The following is a 24164-nucleotide window of genomic DNA, read 5'->3' on the forward strand; positions in this document are numbered from 1 at the left end:
ACCAGATATTTAGCTGCATTTAATTCGTTGAATCTGACGCAGTTTTTCTACTGATGGTTACTTAATTCAAGTTTTAAGACAGAATGTCGGGATCATGACTTTTACGTCATCTGATTCTTTGGTGCATCAGTTGGATTCGAAATAGATATCATTCTATGCAATTTTATCAAGTGATTTCACATTTAACCCTTGCTGTGTTTTGATTGTTAGCCACACCAACAACGGCTGCTCCATCCACTCCGCTCACCCCTCACCCGCCCATCCCTAGCTGCGGATGGACTACCTGGATGAACACGCCTCGTTCCACCAAATTAGGCCTACTAGGCGACTTTGAGACTTTGAGCATCTTACGAATGTCATATTCGTTCTGCGAGCGACCATCTGAGATGGAGTGCCATGTTGTTGGCTCAAGGTTACCTTACAACAAGGCAGGACAGTTGGGAGTGTCATGTGATCTGAACAAAGGACTGGTGTGCTTGGACAATCTCCAGGTGGGCAGCGATCAGTGTTTTGACTACGAAGTGCGTCTGTTCTGCACTGACGGCTGCAGCACAGTTAGCACACAATCCCCACCCTCAGGCACAATTACACCACCGACACCAAGTCCATCCAGTTCTGTGCCCACAGGTACGCCCACCCCCAGTCCATCTGTGAAGATCATAACACCTGGTACAGAGTCCACATCTAAGACAATAACACAATCCCCACCCACAGGCACAATTACACCCCCGACACCAAGCCCACCCAGTTCTGTGCCCACAGGTTCGCCCACACCCAGTCCATCTGTGAAGATCATAACACCTGGTACAGAGTCCACATCTAAGACAATAACACAATCCCCACCCACAGGCACAATTACACCACCGACACCAAGCCCATCCAGTTCTGTGCCCACAGGTTCGCCCACCCCCAGTCCATCTGTGAAGATCATAACACCTGGTACAGAGTCCACATCTAAGACAATAACACAATCCCCACCCACAGGCACAATTACACCACCGACACCAAGCCCACCCAGTTCTGTGCCCACAGGTTCGCCCACCCCCAGTCCATCTGTGAAGATCATAACACCTGGTACAGTGTCCACATCTAAGACAATAACACAATCCCCACCCACAGGCACAATTACACCACCGACACCAAGCCCATCCAGTTCTGTGCCCACAGGTACGCCCACCCCCAGTCCATCTGTGAAGATTATAACACCTGGTACAGTGTCCACATCTAAGACAATAACACAATCCCCACCCACAGGCACAATTACACCACCGACACCAAGCCCACCCAGTTCTGTGCCCACAGGTACGCCCACCCTCAGCCCCTCTCCAGGGAGCACTCTGACGCCGACCACCTGTGTTCAGGGCTGGACTCAATGGCTCAACACTGACACACCAGGGACAGGCGGTGGCGATTTTGAAACAGTTCGGAACTTGCCTGGTTTCCCGTGGTCCTGCATGAAGGTTATGGACGTGGAGTGTAAAGAGGTAGCGTCAGGAAAGGACTTCCACCTGACTGGCCAGATGGTGTCATGTGACCTAAACGGACTCACCTGCCAGAATGACTACCAGCAGATCTGCTATGACTACAAAGTGCGATTTTACTGTGACTGTGAGTGAATTATATATACATACATACATACATACATATATATATATATATATATATATATATATATATATATATGTATATATTATACGTTTTAAATCTTTACAGGGTAATGATTGAATGTCCTTGAAATTTGTTACAAAAAGAAACAGAGAACAAACACAGTTTTGTGTTTACCTATGGTTAAATGACATGTGTTTCGTCTTTCACATGCGCATCTTAATCATTCTGTGGCTTCATTTGTACATTCAGTAATCTGTCAACATTGTGTCATTCCAGGCTGCTCAATTTGTTATGTTGAATGATAGCACTGATTATAAAGGTATGCATATGTTCTTGTTGGTCTTGAGTAGAGAACTTTCAGAGAGATCACCAATGCAGTTGCTGTGAGTTCAAGTCCAGCTCATGCTGGATTCCTCTCCGGCCAGACATGGGAAATTCTGCCAGCAACCTGTGGATGGTCGTGGATTTCCACCGGGCTCTGCCCGGTGTCCTCCAACCATAATGCTGTTTGCTGTGGTAGAAGTGAAATATTCTTGAGTATGGCATAACACAACAATCAGATAAATAAATAAATAAATTCCAGACAGATAAGCAACAGGGGAGATCATTTTTGGCAGATCAAGGTCTATATTTAATAAACAACTGCAGTAATTATTTTAATGTATCGAATATATGTTTTTGATACATTTACAAAGGTGGAGAAACAACGACTCCTGAAGGAACAACAACTGTTTCCAAAGTTACTGGTTCAACAACGCCAAGTTCAGCACCACCCCAAACAACAACAGGGGAGACTACTTCAAGAACGTCTACATCTTCAACCACTTCCCCAACAGGAAGTGTGATACAGACAGAAGGTAGTACAACCACACCTACACCGTCAACAACAACTTCACCTATTACCTCAAATCGAAAAGGTAAGCCAGCATGTATATGAGTTCCTTTCTCTTCTTAATGGGAGGCATTTGAATACCTACAGTGTGCACAAAATAGCACCGAAATGAAATTATTCACTTGTACACTTTTTCTGGCAAATAATGATAAAACGAGAAAGGAAAACAAAGAAATGGCATGGTTTTTAAATATTTTTAAAGGAATGATACTGTAATTATGTGAAATTCTCATGGTTGCAAATTTTGATCAGGCAATATGCAAGATTCTACCGGAATACACACTACCATAACGCACACTACCAGAATACACATTACCATAACGCACATTACCGTAGCGCACGCTACCGTAACGCACACTACCATAACGCACACTACCATAACGCACACTATCAGAATGCCTTGAGCTTTGGCATTCTCATTCGGCTAAAGTGTATCCTTGCCACAGCTAATTTTATTTCGTTCGGGTATTCCAAGGGGGGGGGGGGGGGGGGCTCCGTGGCTCAGTTGGTTAGTGCGCTAGCGCAGCATAATGACCCAGGAGCCTCTCAGCAATGTGGTGGCTGTGAGTTCGTCCAGCTCATGCTGGCTTCCTCTCTGGCTGTAAGTGTGAAGTTCTGGCAGCAACCTGCGGATGGTCGTGGATTCGTGATCCTCCCACCATAATGCTGTTTGCTGCTGTCGTATAAGTGAAATATTCTTGAGTATGGCATAAAACACCAATCAAATAAATAAATAGAAATTTCCAGACAGATAAACAGCGGGGGAGATCATTATTGGCAGATTAAGGTCTATATTTAATAAACAACTGCAGTAATTATTTTACTGTATCGAATATATGTTTTTGATACATTTACAAAGGTGGAGAAACAACGACTCCTGAACGAACAACAACTGTTTCCAAAGTTACTGGTTCAACAACGCCAAGTTCAGCACCACCCCAAACAACAACAGGGGAGACTACTCCAGGAACGTCTACATCTTCAACCACTTCCCCAACAGGAACTGTGACACAGACAGAGGGTAGTACAACCACACCTATACCGTCAACAACAACTTCACCTACCTCAAAGGAAAAAGGTAAACCAGCATATATATGAGTTCCTTTCTCTTCTTAATGGGAGGCATTTGAATACCTACAGTGTGCACAAAATAGCACCGAAATGAAATTATTCACTTGTACACTTTTTCTGGCAAATAATGATAAAACGAGAAAGGAAAACAAAGAAATGGCATGGTTTTTAAATATTTTTAAAGGAATGATACTGTAATTATGTGAAATTCTCATGGTTGCAAATTTTGATCAGGCAGTATGCAAGATTCTACCGGAATACACACTACCAGAACGCACACTACCAGAATACACATTACCATAACGCACATTACCGTAGCGCACGCTACCGTAACGCACACTACCATAACGCACACTACCATAATGCACACTATCAGAATGCCTTGAGCTTTGACATTCTCATTCGGCTAAAGTGTATCCTTGCCACAGCTAATTTTATTTCGTTCGGGTATTCCAAGGGGGGGGGGGGGGGGGGCTCCGTGGCTCAGTTGGTTAGTGCGCTAGCGCAGCATAATGACCCAGGAGCCTCTCAGCAATGTGGTGGCTGTGAGTTCGTCCAGCTCATGCTGGCTTCCTCTCTGGCTGTAAGTGTGAAGTTCTGGCAGCAACCTGCGGATGGTCGTGGATTCGTGATCCTCCCACCATAATGCTGTTTGCTGCTGTCGTATAAGTGAAATATTCTTGAGTATGGCATAAAACACCAATCAAATAAATAAATAGAAATTTCCAGACAGATAAACAGCGGGGGAGATCATTATTGGCAGATTAAGGTCTATATTTAATAAACAACTGCAGTAATTATTTTACTGTATCGAATATATGTTTTTGATACATTTACAAAGGTGGAGAAACAACGACTCCTGAACGAACAACAACTGTTTCCAAAGTTACTGGTTCAACAACGCCAAGTTCAGCACCACCCCAAACAACAACAGGGGAGACTACTCCAGGAACGTCTACATCTTCAACCACTTCCCCAACAGGAACTGTGACACAGACAGAGGGTAGTACAACCACACCTATACCGTCAACAACAACTTCACCTACCTCAAAGGAAAAAGGTAAACCAGCATATATATGAGTTCCTTTCTCTTCTTAATGGGAGGCATTTGAATACCTACAGTGTGCACAAAATAGCACCGAAATGAAATTATTCACTTGTACACTTTTTCTGGCAAATAATGATAAAACGAGAAAGGAAAACAAAGAAATGGCATGGTTTTTAAATATTTTTAAAGGAATGATACTGTAATTATGTGAAATTCTCATGGTTGCAAATTTTGATCAGGCAATATGCAAGATTCTACCGGAATACACACTACCAGAACGCACACTACCAGAATACACATTACCATAACGCACATTACAGTAGCGCACGCTACCGTAACGCACACTACCATAACGCACACTATCAGAATGCCTTGAGCTTTGGCATTCTCATTCGGCTAAAGTGTATCTTTGCCACAGCTAATTTTATTTCGTTCGGGCATTCCAAGGAGGGGGGGGGGAGCTCCGTGGCTCAGTTGGTTAGTGCGCTAGCGCAGCATAATGACCCAGGAGCCTCTCAGCAATGTGGTGGCTGTGAGTTCGTCCAGCTCATGCTGGCTTCCTCTCTGGCCGTAAGTGTGAAGTTCTGGCAGCAACCTGCAGATGGTCGTGGATTCGTGATCCTCCCACCATAATGCTGTTTGCTGCTGTCGTATAAGTGAAATATTCTTGAGTATGGCATAAAACACCAATCAAATAAATAAATAAATAAATAAATAAATTCCAGACAGATAAGCAACAGGGGAGATCATTTTTGGCAGATCAAGGTCTATATTTAATAAACAATTGCAGTAATTATTTTAATGCATCGAATATATGTTTTTGATACATTTACAAAGGTGGAGAAACAACGACACCTGAAGAAACAACACCTGTTTCCAAAGTTACTGGTTCAACAACGTCCAGTTCAGCACCACCCCAAACAACAACAGGGGAGACAACTCCAGGAAGGTCTACATCTTCAACCACTTCCCCAACAGGAACTGTGACACAGGCAGAAGGTGGTACAACCACACCTACATTGTCAACAACAACTTCACCTATTACCTCAAAGGGAAAAGGTAAGCCAGCATATATATGAGGAAAATATTTGACATACAGAATTGATAGAGGAGCTTTTGGACTTCTTTTCTTTTCTTAATGGGAGGCATTTGAATACCTACAGTGTGCACAAAATAGCACCGAAATGAAAGTATTTTCATTGATAATGATGAAATGAGAAAGGAAAACAAAGAAAAGGCATGGTTTTTAAATATTTTTAAAGGAATGATACTGTAGTTATGTGAAATTCTCATGGTTGCAAATTTTGATCAGAAAAAATGCAAGATACTACAAGAACACACACTACCAGAACGCACACTACCATAACACACGTTACAAGAACGGCAACTACTATTACGCACACTACCAGAATGCACATTACCATAATGCACACTACCAGAATGCACACCAGAATGCACATTACCATAATGCACACTACTATAACACCCACTACCATAACAAACACTACCAGAATGCACATTACCATAATGCACACTACCATAACGCACACCAGAATGCACATTACCATAGTGCACACTACTATAATGCACACTACCATAACGCACACCAGAATGCACATTACCAGAACACGAACTACCAGAACTTTGATCTTTGCCTTGTTCATTCGGCTAAAATATACCCTTGCCACAGTCAATTTGACTAATGAAGTCGCCGAACTGTAATGCTGCCAATGGTTTGGTTGTGTTTTTAAGATAGGAGTTTGGTCATGTAACAGATGGAATTGTGGTTGTTTATGCCAGACTCTGCATGGCGTTTCGTTTGGGCATTCCCATTTCCTTTCTGCCATAAATTCTGACCACCATCATACAAATGAAAAATTCTATACGTAGGGGCTAAACACTATTAAATCACAGAAATAAGTGAATAAAATCTAGGTGTCCAATGTTAACAGTGAATGAAAGATTTTGGCTTTACGCCACATGAGCAAAACCTCAGCTATATCATGGCTATCCAGTGCTAAGAAAAAAGTAAGAAACTGATCTAAATGGTATAAAGTCTAATGGCATTAGAGTCACATTGCTCTGTGAGGTGAAATGTATTTATGGAATTTATTAGCGGTATCTGTAGATGCAGGTAACGTTTGTACAGCTCAATGATAATCAGGCAGACAAATGATGTTCTTTGTCTTTTCAGTATGTGACATCCCCATGGGTCTATCAAGTCGGTACATCATCACACAGGACCAGTTGAATGCCTCCACTGTGCTAAATCATCAGTTTGAGGCTGATCGAGGCCGACTCAACACCGTTGCCACTGGAAACATGGGAGGAGCCTGGGTGCCACGGTAATTATTTTTATGGGGATAATTTTCTTGGCAGTTGAATTATAAGGCTACCATCAATAGTTTTCACCCTGTAAGTGATCTTACGTATCAGCATTGCGGCGTTGCTGATCTGATTGACTGATTTACAAGCATTGTCATGCTGCAAACTGCTCTATAAGGAAGGAGAACCATTTGTGATGAATGCTTGGAAGCCATGAAACTGCTGGCATTTTTTTTTTTTTTTTTAATTAGTTCCCAAGTTGTGGTAACCAATGGAATAACAGGCTAGGCCTCATCTGTCTGCCTTCTTTAACCATCAAGTATTTCGATATTTCTTGCCTGTGCTTTTTAGTATGCTATGGTACAAGGGTCGGCCAGACTGAGGTGTAGTACATGAAGATTTATTAAATTTTTGTCAAGATATTGGACTTTTCACGTTTTTCATTGTTATGCCCTTTAACATAATTCATTGAAAGCAGGTTTACATCATTATAATGATATTTAATAATCAAGCCTGGTTTAGGCCTATACTTGTATATGTAATATATATATATATATAAGAACAGCAACGCCTTATTTACTTCCAATAATCCGGCCATCAGACATGACTTAAATTCACAGTTAGTTCATGTGACTTCTATTCTTTGAAAACATGTAGTTTTTTGTTGCAGTAAGAGCGATAACACCCAGTGGATACAGGTTGACTTCTTGACTCCCAAACTGGTGACTGGTGTCGTGACTCAAGGTCGCCCTGACATTCCCCAGTGGGTGACCTCTTTCAGCGTGTCCTTCAGCAACGACAGTAGTCATTTCGACAATTACACAGAAAACGGTATCGAGAAGATCTTCCAGGGAAATTTTGACGGAAACACGATGGTAAAGAATTACTTTGCGGACAAAATCTCTGCTCGCATTGTTCGTCTTCACCCAGTTGAATGGACAAATGGCATTGCCATGAGGTTCGACATCCTCAATTGCAACAAATCTACAACGACTCCATGTGAGTAAAACTTCACAGAAAGTTAAATATATTTTCTAGTTTCTTTTAGAGGGATATAAAAGTTGGATAATGAACTTCTGAATTATTTATTGCAACGTTTTAATGAACATTCTAATTGCATTGTTATTAAGCATGTGGTAGAAATTCTAATGTGTAATGTAGCCCTCATTTCACTCACAGGAATGACCAACTTTACTTTCAAAGAAAGCTTTTCTCATTGTGTGATTTGATTTGATTTATTTATTTATTTATTTGATTGGTGTTTTACGCCTTACTCAAGAATATTTCACTTATACAAAGGCGGCCAGCATTGTGGTGGGTGGAAACCAAGGATTTGATTTGACAAACTAGGTTGGAACCCATAACTGCATGTAGCTGCGTGAGATTGTTAGAGTAGCTAAATAAGCTGTGTATAATGTACAGTTTCTAAGAAACTGTTATAGCTTGTTGGACTGTTAAGCAGTTATTTTTTGTGAAGTGCGAGTCAAGTGTAGCCTTTGATGCCTTTCATTGAAAAGGGAAAGTTTGAGATCGGATTGTTTTGTCATTAATAGCTAAAATAGTCCTACAGTATTATATCTATTTAAAACATATTACTAAACTTTTGTTATTGACATCATTACCAAGGCACAAATGACATCCCTTTCCGTCCTGAACTTCTGACGTTCACAAATGCTCAGCTCCTTAATTTTTAGCATCATTTGCTTTCAACTTATAAGTTCTTGTAAAAATTTTTTTCTGATGGCCATGTTTTATAATATATGTAATGGGATGATAGGTGCTGTGCATTTTTGACAAGTTGAATGGTCAAGTAGGCCTTTTCTGACAGGTCAAATGGTCAAGTAGACCTTTTCTGACAGGTCAAGTGGTCCAGTAAGCCTTTTCTGATAAGTCGAATGGCTAAGGAGGCCTTTTCTGACAGGTCAAATGGTCAAGTAGACCTTTTCTGACAGGTCAAGTGCTCCAGTAATCCTTTTCTGACAAGTCGAATGGCTCAGTAGGCCTTTTCTGACAGGTCAAATGGTCAAGTAGACCTTTTCTGACAGGTCAAGTGGTCCAGTAAGCCTTTTCTGACAAGTCGAATGGCTCAGTAGGCCTTTTCTGACAGGTCAGATGGACAAATAGACCTTTTCTGACAGGTCAGAGGGTCAAGTAGACCTTTTCTGACAGGTCAAGTGGCCCAGTGAACCTTTTCTGACAAGTCAAATGTCTTTTCCACACTTTTTTAACTTGAGAGGCTGTACTTGTTATTGTCTGTTTCTTTTAACTTAAAAGTCGCCTATATTCAGCTCTCGGTAAAATCAGTCATTTATTATTTGATTGGTGTTTTATGCTGTACTCAAGGGTATTTTACTTATTTGACGACAGCCGGGGTTATGGTGGAAGGAAACCGGGAAAATCACTCATAGCCACTATCAAAGTCTGCTACAGTGTAACACGACAAACTGTGCACATTGATATATTGTGCATTGGTATTTAGGATGCAGTTAGAATGCTTTTTCTAATTCATGATGTTAAACTGGTCTGAGCTGGTTTTCGCTTTCCACGCTGAGCACTCATCACCTGTGTCCTCGGGTGATGTCTTTATTATTCAAAACAAGTTGTAAGCGTTCTTTTTATTTACAGTGTGCGAGAAGCCCATGGGTGTGGACAACACCCAGATTGTAGCCGATTCTCAGATCACAGCCTCATCTACGCTGAATCAGCTCTCCATGCCTTCAGCCGGACGACTCCTCAACTCTCTAGGAGCCTGGTCTCCAAGGTTTGAGCGTACTTTAATACCGTATGAAATCTTCAATCTATTCAACCACTAAAGCATTGTTTTCAGTGGCGTTTATGCATACATTTATTATGAAGATGTTGCTAAAATTGATTTGTATCTGTCGCTATGTATGCAAGCTTCATAAAACTGTACAAATTATTTCTGTACCCCTCACGATTCTCGCAGAATGTTTCAAAACATTGGTGGCAGAGGTGGTTGAAAAAGTTGAAGAGGTAGGATATGTACAATGTAAGTGCATTGCTACAGCCCTTGATATGTGAAAAATACAGGCAGGTGAAAAACAGCACTTAAGCATCAGAACTGAAAATGAAGCCTATAGCTCAACCCTTTTCTATATGTATAGTTATCAGTTATGAAGTTTTCATTCAAATGAACCCTGCTTCACCTTTTTTTGGATTTATATTACTTTAATAATTCACTACCATGTTTTTGTGTGTGTTTTTTCAGTGTGTCCAACAACATGGAGTGGATACAGGTGGAGTTTGATAAGGTAGAGAGTATTACCGGTCTCTTGGTCCAAGGTAGTCCAACGGAGGACAAATGGGTCAGCAAATTGATGATTTCCACAAGCGAGAACGGTGTCGCTTTCACGAAGTACGCTGACCGAAACAGCGGTGCACCCAAAGTTTTTACAGCAAATGTCGACGGTCAGACGGTCAGGAAACTGCTGTTTGACAGAGAAGTGCTTGCACGGTTTGTACGCGTACTTCCTGTGGAATGGAGCAGCAAAGGAATCGCACTGAGAATCAACATTCTCGGGTGCCCAGGATCAACTGTCCCTACTCCCACACGTAAGGCCAAGTCTGAAAATGGCTGACTGATTTTGAAAACACCTCTTTGGTGGAACTATAGTGTTAAAGATTCATATTGTCCATGTTATGTCATTCTGAACTGTCTGGTGAGGCTCCTAGGGTAAGTACTAAATGTCTGACTATCAAAAACATAGCTTACCCACTTTAGCACCCTCTACTATCAAAGAGGTTCATGAAGACATTTTTTCTTTTCATTTTGCTGTGGGCAGGTATGTTCATGATCTTGAATTGTCGGTTTAACCAGTTTAAAGTATGATGTAAAGTATTTGCCCTATAAATTCACCCCAGCATGCAAAATAGGCAAAGAAAGGTCTTAAACTAATGTTTTTTGTTGCTTTACCTTACATTTTGTTCAACCCTCCAAACAAACCTCAGAATACCTTTCTAGGACCAATATACTGCTCAGAATCAATGCAAAATGAGTGTCTTTGTCATGAATGTATTTTCACGTAAACTGTAGCATGTGTGGAAATGTGGAATCTGAGCATCAAAATAAATGTCCTTATACCCAAGCAAAATGCATGTTCCAGGTCAGTAATTGCAAGACCAATTCCCAAATCAGTATTCATAATAAACCAGCAATGAGCTGAGAGAGTGTATAAAGTATGAAATCAAAACAGATTCAGACAAAGGCAATGCATTTGGCTTTATATTAAAGTATGGAGGTTTGGTAGTTTATACTGAAACATTTTTCCATAAAGTTTGTTTTACATGTCAGATTTTCTTTTGTGGGACAAGGAAATTTACTATACATGTACCCGAGTAATTCTACGCATACATGTTTCAGTGTGAAATATCAAATTTCCGTGTGCATCTTCCAGCCTCATACATGCAGCCACCGTTAAGATTTATGTGATTTCAGTGTGCACTGATGAGATGGGGCTAGAGAATTACCAGATTGTGAGAGACGTACAGCTGAAAGCTTCTTCTGAGGCAGACCAACAACACAGGGCTTCTCACAGCAGACTGACCCCCACAGGAACAGGGACCCAGGATTACTGGATGCCAGGGTAAGTGTTTGTCTGGGTGTGTCATGGGAGTGTTGGGTGGAGCCCAGGTTTACTGCATACCAAGTGGGGAAGATGATAGGAACGGCCGGGAAGGGGGGGGGGGGAGGGGGTTCAAGAGCCCAAGGTTACTATGCCAAGGCAGTGGTGGAGGTATCTATGTAAGGGAGCGAGTGGAAGGGACGACCATGACGTCGACCATTGGGTGCCTATAGGAAGGGAAGGAAGGAGGGAATTATAAAAACTTCGACCTAGTGGAGTAATTGGATACTGCGTCTCAGACATAGCGGATCTGAACAACATCATTGTTAGAGATCAGTACTTTCTCTGGGTGAGAGTAACACCAGCTCTCCACTATCAGAAGGTGATTGATGTAAAAAAGAAGATGAATTGAAACAGATGAGAAGTGGGTAATAGCAGATTTACGTTTGTATTTTATTCCACAGCAAAAATGACATCGATGAATGGATTCAAGTGGACTTTTTGGAGGAGAAGTTGATCTCTGGCATTGTCACTCAAGGTGCTGTGACGTCATCAAACTGGGTGACAAGTTATGAAATCTCCACCAGCCATGATGGTAAAACATTCACAACCTATAAAGACAGCCGCAATGAAACCTCAGCCAAAGTTTTCCAGGGAAACACCAACCAGACTGTAGAGGTGACCCATCTGTTCACCCAAAACATTACTGCCCGGTATGTGCGTTTGACAGTTAAGGGTGTCCATGGGAAAGCTGCTCTGAGATGGAATGTCCTTGGATGTACCCGTTCCCCTCCCTCAGTTACAACTGTGTCACCGACACCCAGTCCCTCAGTCACTACAAAGACGGCCACAGTCACCCCCAGCACTGTGCCCACGCCGACACCTTTTATGTACACAGGTGAGATTACCTGAAATGCTCTGATTATTTTGACATACAGTTTATTTATTTATTTAGTTGATTGGTTTCTTATGCCATTGTCGTGAATATTTCACTTATATGACAGTGGTCAGCATTATGGTGGGAGGAAACCGGACAAAGCCTAGTTAATAATCCTCAGGCTACTGACACACCCTCCCACATACGGTCGGAGAGGAAGCCAGCATGAGCTGGACTTGAACTCACAACGACCATATTGTTGAGATGTTGCTGTGTCATTGCACCTTGCTGGCATACTAACCACCTAGGCCCCTATTCACACACGAGACTACATAAACATACCTGTAAGGTGTACGTCTAGTTTTGTCATCCACTGGGAACAATAGATCCACAAGTGGCATCTCTTCTGCACATTATGTCCACAAATGTCGATTGGTGGCCAAGTGCTGAAGGCCCTGATGTGATTCAGTCTCTTCCACAGACTATGTCCACAAATGCTGCTTTTCTTTGAGTACAGAACCTGGGACTGTACATGTACGCCATAGGGGCATATGATTTATTTATTAATGTGATTGGTGTTTTACGCCATACTCAGGAATATTTCACTTATACAATGGTGGCCAGCATTATGGTGGGAGGAAAGCCGGCAGAGCCAGGTGGAAACCCATGACCATCCGCAGGTTGTTGACAGACCTTCTTACGTACAGCCGAAGAGGGAGCCACACTAAATATACTGGTCTGAGAGAAATCTCCTGTCATACATGAAGCTACCATGAAGATACTGTGAGAACTTTCCCCCATCACAAATGTAGCTACCATGAAGACACACTTTATGTAAAAGCACAGGTCTGTGAGAAATTTCCCCCATCACACATGTAACTGCCATGAAGACACACTTTACGTAAAAGCACAGGTCTGTGAGAAATTTCCCCCATCACACATGTAACTGCCATGAAGACACACTTTATGTAAAAGCACAGGTCTGTGAGAAATTTCCCCCATCACACATGTAACTGCCATGAAGACACACTTTATGTAAAAGCACAGGTCTGTGAGAAAATTTCCCCCATCACACATGTAACTGCCATGAAGACACACTTTACGTAAAAGCACAGGTCTGTGAGAAATTTCCCCCATCACACATGTAACTGCCATGAAGACACACTTTACGTAAAAGCACAGGTCTGTGAGAAATTTCCCCCATCACACATGTAACTGCCATGAAGACACACTTTACGTAAAAGCACAGGTCTGTGAGAAATTTCCCCCGTCACACATGTAACTGCCATGAAGACACACTTTATGTAAAAGCACAGGTCTGTGAGAAATTTCCCCCGTCACACATGTAACTGCCATGAAAACACACTTTACGTAAAAGCACAGGTCTGTGAGAACTTTCCCCCATCACACATGAAAGTAGCATGAAGACACATTTTATGTAAAAACATAGGCCTTTGAGAAATTTCCCCTGTCATACATGAAGCTGCCATTCAAACACACTTTATGTAAAAATATGGGTCTGTGACGACTTTCCCCGATCACACATGTAGTTACCATGAAGACACACTTTTCGTAAAGTGATGAGTATGTGAGAAATTTCCTCCATCACACGTGTAGCTATCGTCAAGACACACTTTTCTTAAGGTGATGAGTATATGAGAAATTTCCTCCATCACGTGTAGCTTGCGTCAAGACACTCTATACGTAAGAACATGAGTATGTGAGAAATTTCCTCCATCACACGTGGAGCTAGCGTCAAGATACACTTAAGTAATAACACATAGTTACCTGAGACGTTTCCTCTATCACACTTGTATATGTAGACACCATCATAGTTTGTGTAAATGCAACCTGCCTGTGTCTGATTTTAGTGTGCACCAAAGAGATGGGGCTAGAGAGTTACAAGATGGTGAGTGATGTACAGCTGAAAGCTTCTTCTAAAGCAGACCAACAACACAGGGCTTCTCACAGCAGACTGATCCCCACAGGAACAGGGACCCAGGATTACTGGATGCCAAGGTAAGTGTTTGTCTGGGTGTGTCATGGGAGGGTTGGGAGGAGCCCAGGTTTACTGGATACCAAGTGGGGAGGATGATAGGGGCCGGGGGCAAGAGCCCAAGGTTACTCTATGCCAAGGCAATGGTGGAGGTACGTATGTAGGGGAGTGAGTGGAAGGCACGACAATGACGTTGACCATTGGGTGCCTATAGGAAGGGAAGAAAGGAGGGAATTATAAAAACTTTGACCTAGTGGAATAATTGGATACTGCATCTCAGACATAGCGGATCTGAACGACATCATTGTTAGAGATCAGTACTTTCTCTGGGTGAGGGTAACACCAGCTCTCCACTATCAGAAGGTGATTGATGTAAAAAAGAAGATGAATTGAAACAGATGAGAAGTGGGTAACAGCAGATTAACGTTTGTGTTTTATTCCACAGAAAAAGTGGCACTGATGAATGGATTCAAGTGGACTTTTTGGAGAAGAAGTTGATCTCTGGCATTGTCACTCAAGGTGCTGTGACATCATCAAACTGGGTGACAAGTTATGAAATCTCTACCAGCCTCGATGGTGCAAGATTCACACCCTACACGGACAGTCTCAATAAAGGCGCAGCCAAAGTTTTCCAGGGAAACACCAACCAGGATGTAGAGGTGACCCATCTGTTCACCCAAAACATTACTGCCCGGTATGTGCGTCTGACAGTTAAGGGTGTCCATGGGAAAGCTGCTCTGAGATGGAATGTCCTTGGGTGTAACCCTACTAGTACCCCATCCCCTCCCACAGTTACAACTGTGTCACCGACACCCGGTCCCACAGTCACTACAAAGAAGGCCACAGTCACCCCCAGCACTGTGCCCATGCCGACACCCCCCAGGACCACAGGTGAGGTTACCTGAAATGCTGAGCTAACATTCACGCATGAGACTTCATAAACATACATATAAGGTGTACAGTCACGTGTGATATTTACCAGGGACAATAGATCCACAAATGGCATCTCTTCCACAAATGCTGCTTTTCCGTGGGTAGAGAACCTGGGAGTGTTTATGTAGGCCATAGGGGCATTAGATGATGTTCTCAGGTGAGATACTCATATGTGAGAAATTTGTGGATTCCTGACTGTGTGCATCTGGATGACAACAAGCAATTGAAGACGCTCAAAGTTTGAGTTCGGACATATACCCATTATTATGACTGATCTGACCCCTAGGAATTGCATCATTTGCCAAAGCAGTACTTACAAAAATGCTTTTTAATAATGAATGTGTTTTTTCTGTGTTCGTTGGTTTCAGTTTGCATGATTCCAATGGGAGTGAATGACTCCCTGATCGTGACCAACAGTCAGCTGACTTCATCAACCTACCAGGGTGCTGGTCACACAGCACAGTATGGTAGAATGAACAACCAAGGAGCGTGGGTGGCCAGGTGAGACTGATTTGTCACAAGTATTCTGATTGCCCCTTGTCTTCATTTTTCTTAAAAATTCACTTAATTGGTTTTTTTACACGGTGCTAAAGAATGTTTCACTTGTATGACGTCAGCCAGGTGAAACTGATTTGTCACAAGCAATTTGATTGGCTGGTGCCGTGATTTGCTTTTTAATTCACTTGACTGGTGTAATATAGCACACTCAAGGATATTTCACCTAAAGGACGGTGGCAAGCATCATGAGATTAGGAAACTGGGCAGAGTCCGAGGGAAACCCATGATCATTCTCAGATTGTTGGCTTTCTATGTACGACTGGTGAGGAAGCTAGCAAGAGCTGGACTTGAACTCACAGCATCTGCACTGGTAAGAGGATGGGGTGACTATGCTTGGATCCATGAAATAAAATTACTTAAAGCATCTTTCAAGTAAAAGTAGAGTGCACTGAGAGGCATAGTAATTGTTCCGTCTTTGTTTGAACAGCACAACTGACAAATTTCCATGGATACAAGTGGATTTTGGGAAGCCTGTGTTTGTTAATGGCATCAGCACCCAGGGCAACAGTGAGGCCGCTCAGTGGGTCACCAAATACCAGGTGTCAACAAGTAAAGATAATTTGACCTTCACCCCATATTCTGACATCGTGGGAGACACTGTCAACAAAACCTTCCAAGCCAACAGCGACCGAAATACAGAAGTGCGAAACCTGTTCACTCACACTGTCACAGCTCAGTACGTGAGGATCACACCTGTGTCATGGACGGGCGGGGCTGCTGCTCTACGCTTCACAGTGTGGGGATGTTACCCAGGTAGGTCCATTACACCCAAAACCATGATCACAACAAAGCCGTCCATCCCCTACCCCCCACCCACCCACACACATACACACCTGAAGTCAGTATCACACCAAAAATTTCCCAAGTTACTGTCACTGGACCAGGTATGTCAATCATATTATATGCACTTTTTTATACCCGTATGTTCACATGTATGTGGCACATTCTGATTCCTGTAAGTAGCACAATCTGAACCCTGTAAGTGGTACATTCTGAACCCTGTAAGTGGCACATTCTGAACCCTGTCAGTGGTACATTCTGATTCCTGTAAGTGGCACATTCTGAACCCTGTAAGTGGCACATTCTGAACCCTGTAAGTGGTACATTCTGTTTCCTGTAAATGGCACATTCTGATTCCTGTAAGTGGCACATTCTGAACCTTGTAAGTGGCACGTTCTGAACCCTGTAAGTGGCACATTCTGAACCCTGTAAGTGGCACATTCTGAACCCTGTAAGTGGTACATTCTGAACCCTGTAAGTGGTACATTCTGAACCTTGTATATTGTATACTGGATACTGTATTTTTCTGAAGAATTTGCGTAATAACTATTTCTAGAGACACATAAAAGTGAGAAAAAGGTATTATATTGGTGCTGGAACTTGCTACAGATTTCACATAGGATATCATCGCTACCTTCCACCAAAAGTTTTTAAGCCCAATGAAGTCTCAGAATCAGGCAAAATCATCGTCTTTGTGACATACAAAATTATGGATCAAATTCTGTGAGTTCGAGAAATCTCCATTTAAAAGACTTATTAAGTAGCCAGTACTGCATGTTACAGCACGATCACATAAATGTGTTTACGTGAAAACAGAGGAAATAGTATTTTATAGATGTGCCATTTGTAACACACAGCAACTCACATGAATCCAACAGGGCTTATAAAATGTAGAACTTAATCGCACTATTCATGTATTCTTACAAAAAATTGTTCCATGTAAACAGATCCTGAGAAAAGATACACTCGAGTATGAACGTGATTATGTGAGAAATTTCCTCTATCACGTGTAGCTACCGTCAAGACACACTTAAGTAAGAACACACGGGAGACGTTTCCTGTATCACACTTGTATATGTAGCCACCATCAAGATTGCTGTACATGCAGCCAGCCTGTGTCTGATTTCAGTGTGCACCGATGAGATGGGGCTAGAGAGTTACAAGATGGTGAGTGATGTACAGCTGAATGCTTCTTCTGAGGCAGACCAACAACACAGGGCTCCTCACAGCAGACTGACCCCCACAGGAACAGGGACCCAGGCTTACTGGATGCCAAGGTAATGGTGAGGGGTGCAGCAGGGCTGGGGAAGACAGGATCCAAGACTTTATTGGAAACCAAGATGTGTCTGTAAGCGAGTGGGTGAGACTCAGCCACCCAGACATACTGGTGGGCAGGGTAAAGCAGTGCTTCGTGACTGGAGCATACCTGATATGGGCATATTTCATGGTGTGAGATTTCTGAGGCTCCGTCATGGGATGGGGGAAATAAAGGAAATAAAAGGTGTTTAGGTAAGGGAGAGGACTTTGTGGGCCGCAGGGTAATAAGGAAGATAGAGCTTTGACATAGTTAATGAAAAATTAAAGGGAAAGTGAAGATCAGGGTGTTGACGCTATTGATAAGTGAACTTGAGCTCAGTGCTACCAGAGAAAAACATAGCCTGACCCACTAAATCAGTAAAGATGAACTGAAACTTTTTTTTATTATAACAAGTATATGATAAAAGATTAACAGTTGCATTTTATTCCACAGCACAACTGACAACGATCGGTGGATTCAAGTAGACTTTTTGAAGGAGAAGTTGATCTCTGGCATTGTCACTCAAGGTGCTGTGACATCACCAGAGTGGGTGACAAGTTATGAAATCTCTACCAGCCTCGATGGTGCAAAATTTACACCCTACACGGATAGTCTCAATAAAAGCACAGCCAAAGTTTTCCAAGGAAACACCAACCAGACTTTAGAGGTGACCCGTCTGTTCAACAGAAACATTGCTGCCCGGTATGTGCGTCTGACAATTAAGGGTGTCCAAGGGAAAGCTGCTCTGAGATGGAATGTCCTTGGGTGTAACCCTACTAGTACCCCATCCCCTCCCACAGTTACAACGGTGTCACCAACAGCCGGTCCCACAGTCACTACAAAGAAGGCCACAGTCACCCCCAGCACTGTGCCCATGCCTACACCCCCCATGTACACAGGTGAGGTTACGTGAAATGCTGAGCTAACATTCACGCATCAGACTTCATAACCATACATGTAAGGTGCACAGTCATGTATGACATTTACAAGAGTCAATAGATCCACAAATGGCATCTCTTCCACAGACACTTTCAACAAAAGTGTCATTAGATGATATTTTCAAGTGAGGTATATATGAGGAATTTGTGGATTCCTGACTGTGTGCATCTGGATGACAACAAGCAATTGAAGACGCTCAAAGTTTGAGTTCGGACATATACCCATTATTATGACTGATCTAACGCCTAGGAATTGCATCATTTGCCAAAGCAGTACTTACAAAAATGCTTTTTAATAATGAATGTGTTTTTTCTGTGTTCGTTGGTTTCAGTTTGCATGATTCCAATGGGAGTGAATGACTCCCTGATCGTGACCAACAGTCAGCTGACTTCATCAACCTATCAGGATGTTGGTCACACAGCACAGTATGGTAGAATGAACAACCAAGGAGCGTGGGTGGCCAGGTGAGACTGATTTGTCACAAGTATTCTGATTGCCCCTTGTCTTCATTTTTCTTAAAAATTCACTTAATTTTTTTTTTTACACGGTGCTAAAGAATATTTCACTTGTATGACAGTGGCCAGGTGAAACTGATTTGTCACAAGCAATTTGATTGGTTGGTGCCGTGATTTGCTTTTTAATTCACTTGACTGGTGTAATATACCAAACTCAAGGATATTTCACCTAAAGGACGGTGGCAAACACCATGAGATTAGGAAACTGGGCAGAGTCCGAGGGAAACCCATGATCATTCTCAGATTGTTGGCTTTCCACATACGACTGGAGAGGAAGCTAGCAAGAGCTGGACTTGAACTCACAGCATCTGCACTGGTGAGAGGATGCGGTGACTATGCAAGGAACCATGAAATAAAATTACTTAAAGCATCTTTCACGTAAAAGTAGAGTGCTCTGAGAGGCATAGTAATTGTTCCATCTTTGTTTGAACAGCACAACTGACAAATCTCCATGGATACAAGTTGATTTTGGGAAGCCTGTGTTTGTTAATGGCATCAGCACCCAGGGCAACAGTGAGGCCGCTCAGTGGGTCACCAAATACCAGGTGTCAACAAGTAAAGATAATTTGACCTTCACCCCATATTCTGACATCGTGGGAGACACTGTCAACAAAACCTTCCAAGCCAACAGCGACCGAAATACAGAAGTGCGAAACCTGTTCACTCACACTGTTACAGCTCAGTACGTGAGGGTCAGACCTGTGTCATGGACGGGCGGGGCTGCTGCTCTACGCTTCACAGTGTGGGGATGTTACCCAGGTAGGTCCATTACACCCACAACCGTGATCACAACAAAGCCGTCCATCCCCCAACCCCCACCCACCCACACACATACACACCTTAAGTCACTATCACACCAAAAATTTCCCAAGTTACTGTCACTGGACCAGGTATGTCAATCATATTATATGCACTTTTTTATACCCGTATGTTCACATGTATGTGACACATTCTGATTCCTGTAAGTAGCACAATCTGAACACTGTAAGTGGTACATTCTGAACTCTGTAAGTGGTACATTCTGAACCTTGTAAGTGGCACTTTCTGAACCCTGTAAGTGGCACATTCTGAACCCTGTAAGTGGCACATTCTGAACCCTGTAAGTGGTACATTCTGAACCCTGTAAGTGGTACATTCTGAACCTTGTATATTGTATACTGGATACTGTATTTTTCTGAAGAATTTGCGTAATAACTATTTCTAGAGACACATAAAAGTGAGAAAAAAGTATTATATTGGTGCTGGAACTTGCTACAGATTTCACATAGGATATCATCTTACCTTCCACCAAAAGTTTTTAAAACCAATGAAGTCTCAGAATCAGGCAAAATCAGCATCTTTGTGACTGACAAAATTATTGATCAAATTCTGTCAGTTCCAGAAAACTCCATTTAAAAGACTTATTAAGTAGCCAGTACTGCATGTTACAGCACGATCACATAAATGTGAGTGAAAAAAGAGCAAATAGTATTTCATAGATGTGCACTTTGTAACATTCAGCAACTCACATGATGCCAACAGGGCTTATAAAATGTAGAACTTAATCGCACTATTCGTGTATTCTTACAAAAAATTGTTCCATGTAAACAGATCCTGAGAAACGATGCACTCGAGTATGAACGTGATTATGTGAGAAATTTCCTCTATCACGTGTAGCTACAGTCAAGACACACTTAAGTAAGAACAGTTACTTACAGTTTCCTGTATCACACTTGTATATGTAGCCACCATCAAGATTGCTGTACATGCAGCCAGCCTGTGTCTGATTTCAGTGTGCACCGATGAGATGGGGCTAGAGAGTTACAAGATGGTGAGTGATGTACAGCTGAATGCTTCTTCTGAGGCAGACCAACAACACAGGGCTCCTCACAGCAGACTGACCCCCACAGGAACAGGGACCCAGGCTTACTGGATGCCAAGGTAATGGTGAGGGGTGCAGCAGGGCTGGGGAAGACAGGATCCAAGACTTTATTGGAAACCAAGATGTGTCCGTAAGCGAGTGGGTGAGACTGAGCCACCCAGACATACTGGATAGCAGGGTAAAGCAGTGCTTCGTGACTGGAGCATACCTGATATGGGCATATTTCATGGTGTGAGATTTCTGAGGCTCCGTCATGGGATGGGGGAAATAAAGGAAATAAAAGGTGCTTAGGTAAGGGAGAGGACTTTGTGGGCCGCAGGGTAATAAGGAAGATAGAGCTTTGACATAGTTAATGAAAAATTAAAGGGAAAGTGAAGATCAGGGTGTTGACGCTATTGATAAGTGAAACTTCAGCTCAGACTTGAGCTCAGTGCTACCAGAGAAAAACATAGCCTGACCCACTAAATCAGTAAAGATGAACTGAAACTTTTTTTTATTATAACAAGTATATGATAAAAGATTAACAGTTGCATTTTATTCCACAGCACAACTGACAACGATCGGTGGATTCAAGTAGACTTTTTGAAGGAGAAGTTGATCTCTGGCATTGTCACTCAAGGTGCTGTGACATCACCAGACTGGGTGACAAGTTATGAAATCTCTACCAGCCTCGATGGTGCAAAATTTACACCCTACACGGATAGTCTCAATAAAAGCACAGCCAAAGTTTTCCAAGGAAACACCAACCAGACTGTAGAGGTGACCCGTCTGTTCAACAGAAACATTGCTGCCCGGTATGTGCGTCTGACAATTAAGGGTGTCCAAGGGAAAGCTGCTCTGAGATGGAATGTCCTTGGGTGTAACCCTACTAGTACCCCATCCCCTCCCACAGTTACAACGGTGTCACCAACACCCGGTCCCACAGTCACTACAAAGAAGGCCACAGTCACCCCCAGCACTGTGCCCATGCCGACACCCCCCATGTACACAGGTGAGGTTACGTGAAATGCTGAGCTAACATTCACGCATCAGACTTCATAACCATACATGTAAGGTGCACAGTCATGTATGACATTTACAAGAGTCAATAGATCCACAAATGGCATCTCTTCCACAGACACTTTCAACAAAAGTGTCATTAGATGATATTTTCAAGTGAGGTATATATGAGGAATTTGTGGATTCCAGACTGTGTGCATCTGGAAGACAACAAGCAATTGAAGACGCTCAAAGTTTGAGTTCGGACATATACCCATTATTATGACTGATCTAACGCCTAGGAATTGCATCATTTGCCAAAGCAGTACTTACAAAAATGCTTTTTAATAATGAATGTGTTTTTTCTGTGTTCGTTGGTTTCAGTTTGCATGATTCCAATGGGAGTGAATGACTCCCTGATCGTGACCAACAGTCAGCTGACTTCATCAACCTATCAGGATGTTGGTCACACAGCACAGTATGGTAGAATGAACAACCAAGGAGCGTGGGTGGCCAGGTGAGACTGATTTGTCACAAGTATTCTGATTGCCCCTTGTCTTCATTTTTCTTAAAAATTCACTTAATTTTTTTTTTTACACGGTGCTAAAGAATATTTCACTTGTATGACAGTGGCCAGGTGAAACTGATTTGTCACAAGCAATTTGATTGGTTGGTGCCGTGATTTGCTTTTTAATTCACTTGACTGGTGTAATATATCAAACTCAAGGATATTTCACCTAAAGGACGGTGGCAAACACCATGAGATTAGGAAACTGGGCAGAGTCCGAGGGAAACCCATGATCATTCTCAGATTGTTGGCTTTCCACATACGACTGGAGAGGAAGCTAGCAAGAGCTGGACTTGAACTCACAGCATCTGCACTGGTGAGAGGATGCGGTGACTATGCAAGGAACCATGAAATAAAATTACTTAAAGCATCTTTCACGTAAAAGTAGAGTGCTCTGAGAGGCAATAGTAATTGTTCCATCTTTGTTTGAACAGCACAACTGACAAATCTCCATGGATACAAGTTGATTTTGGAAGCCTGTGTTTGTTAATGGCATCAGCAACCAAGGGCAACAGTGAGGCCGCTCAGTGGGTCACCAAAATACCAGGTGTCAACAAGTAAAGATAATTTGACCTTCACCCCATATTCTGACATCGTGGGAGACACTGTCAACAAAACCTTCCAAGCCAACAGCGACCGAAATACAGAAGTGCGAAACCTGTTCACTCACACTGTCACAGCTCAGTACGTGAGGATCACACCTGTGTCATGGACGGGCGGGGCTGCTGCTCTACGCTTCACAGTGTGGGGATGTTACCCAGGTAGGTCCATTACACCCACAACCATGATCACAACAAAGCCGTCCATCCCTTATCCCCCCCCCCCCCCCCCCCCCCCACACACACACACACACATACACACCTGAAGTCACTATCACACCAAAAATTTCCCAAGTTACTGTCACTGGACCAGGTATGTCAATCATATTATATGCACTTTTTTATACCCGTATGTTCACATGTATGTGGCACATTCTGATTCCTGTAAGTAGCACATTCTAAACCCTGTAAGTAGCACATTCTGAACCCTGTAAGTGGCACATTCTGAACCCTGTCAGTGGTACATTCTGATTCCTGTAAGTGGCACATTCTGAACTCTGTAAGTGGCACATTCTGATTCCTGTAAGTGGCACAATCTGAACCCTGTAAGTGGCACCTTCTGTACCCTGTAAGTGCCACGTTCTGAACCTTGTAAGTGGCACGTTCTGAACCTTGTAAGTGGCACGTTCTGAACCCTGTAAGTGCCACGTTCTGAACCTTGTAAGTGGCACGTTCTGAACCCTGTAAGTGCCACGTTCTGAACCTTGTAAGTGGCACGTTCTGAACCCTGTATATT

At 42.7% G+C, this 24164-nt stretch overlaps 1 protein-coding gene across 1 annotated transcript in view; it reads left to right on the forward strand.

Annotated features, from left to right (window-relative positions):
* Positions 1–24164, forward strand: part of LOC135477816 (mucin-5AC-like) — a 78409-nt gene that overhangs the window by 25479 nt on the left and 28766 nt on the right. Inside the window, 18 exon segments of the mRNA XM_064758020.1 lie at positions 211–1608; positions 2304–2525; positions 3360–3578; positions 4413–4631; positions 5457–5678; positions 6814–6964; positions 7615–7943; positions 9570–9705; positions 10174–10517; positions 17801–17948; positions 18422–18867; positions 19239–19371; positions 19856–20181; positions 21195–21342; positions 21829–22274; positions 22646–22778; positions 23264–23366; positions 23368–23590. Of these exon segments, the coding sequence (XP_064614090.1) occupies positions 211–1608; positions 2304–2525; positions 3360–3578; positions 4413–4631; positions 5457–5678; positions 6814–6964; positions 7615–7943; positions 9570–9705; positions 10174–10517; positions 17801–17948; positions 18422–18867; positions 19239–19371; positions 19856–20181; positions 21195–21342; positions 21829–22274; positions 22646–22778; positions 23264–23366; positions 23368–23590 (5346 nt within the window).

The sequence above is a fragment of the Liolophura sinensis genome, chromosome 11, assembly GCF_032854445.1.
Source record: "Liolophura sinensis isolate JHLJ2023 chromosome 11, CUHK_Ljap_v2, whole genome shotgun sequence".
NCBI classification, from domain to species: domain Eukaryota; kingdom Metazoa; phylum Mollusca; class Polyplacophora; order Chitonida; family Chitonidae; genus Liolophura; species Liolophura sinensis.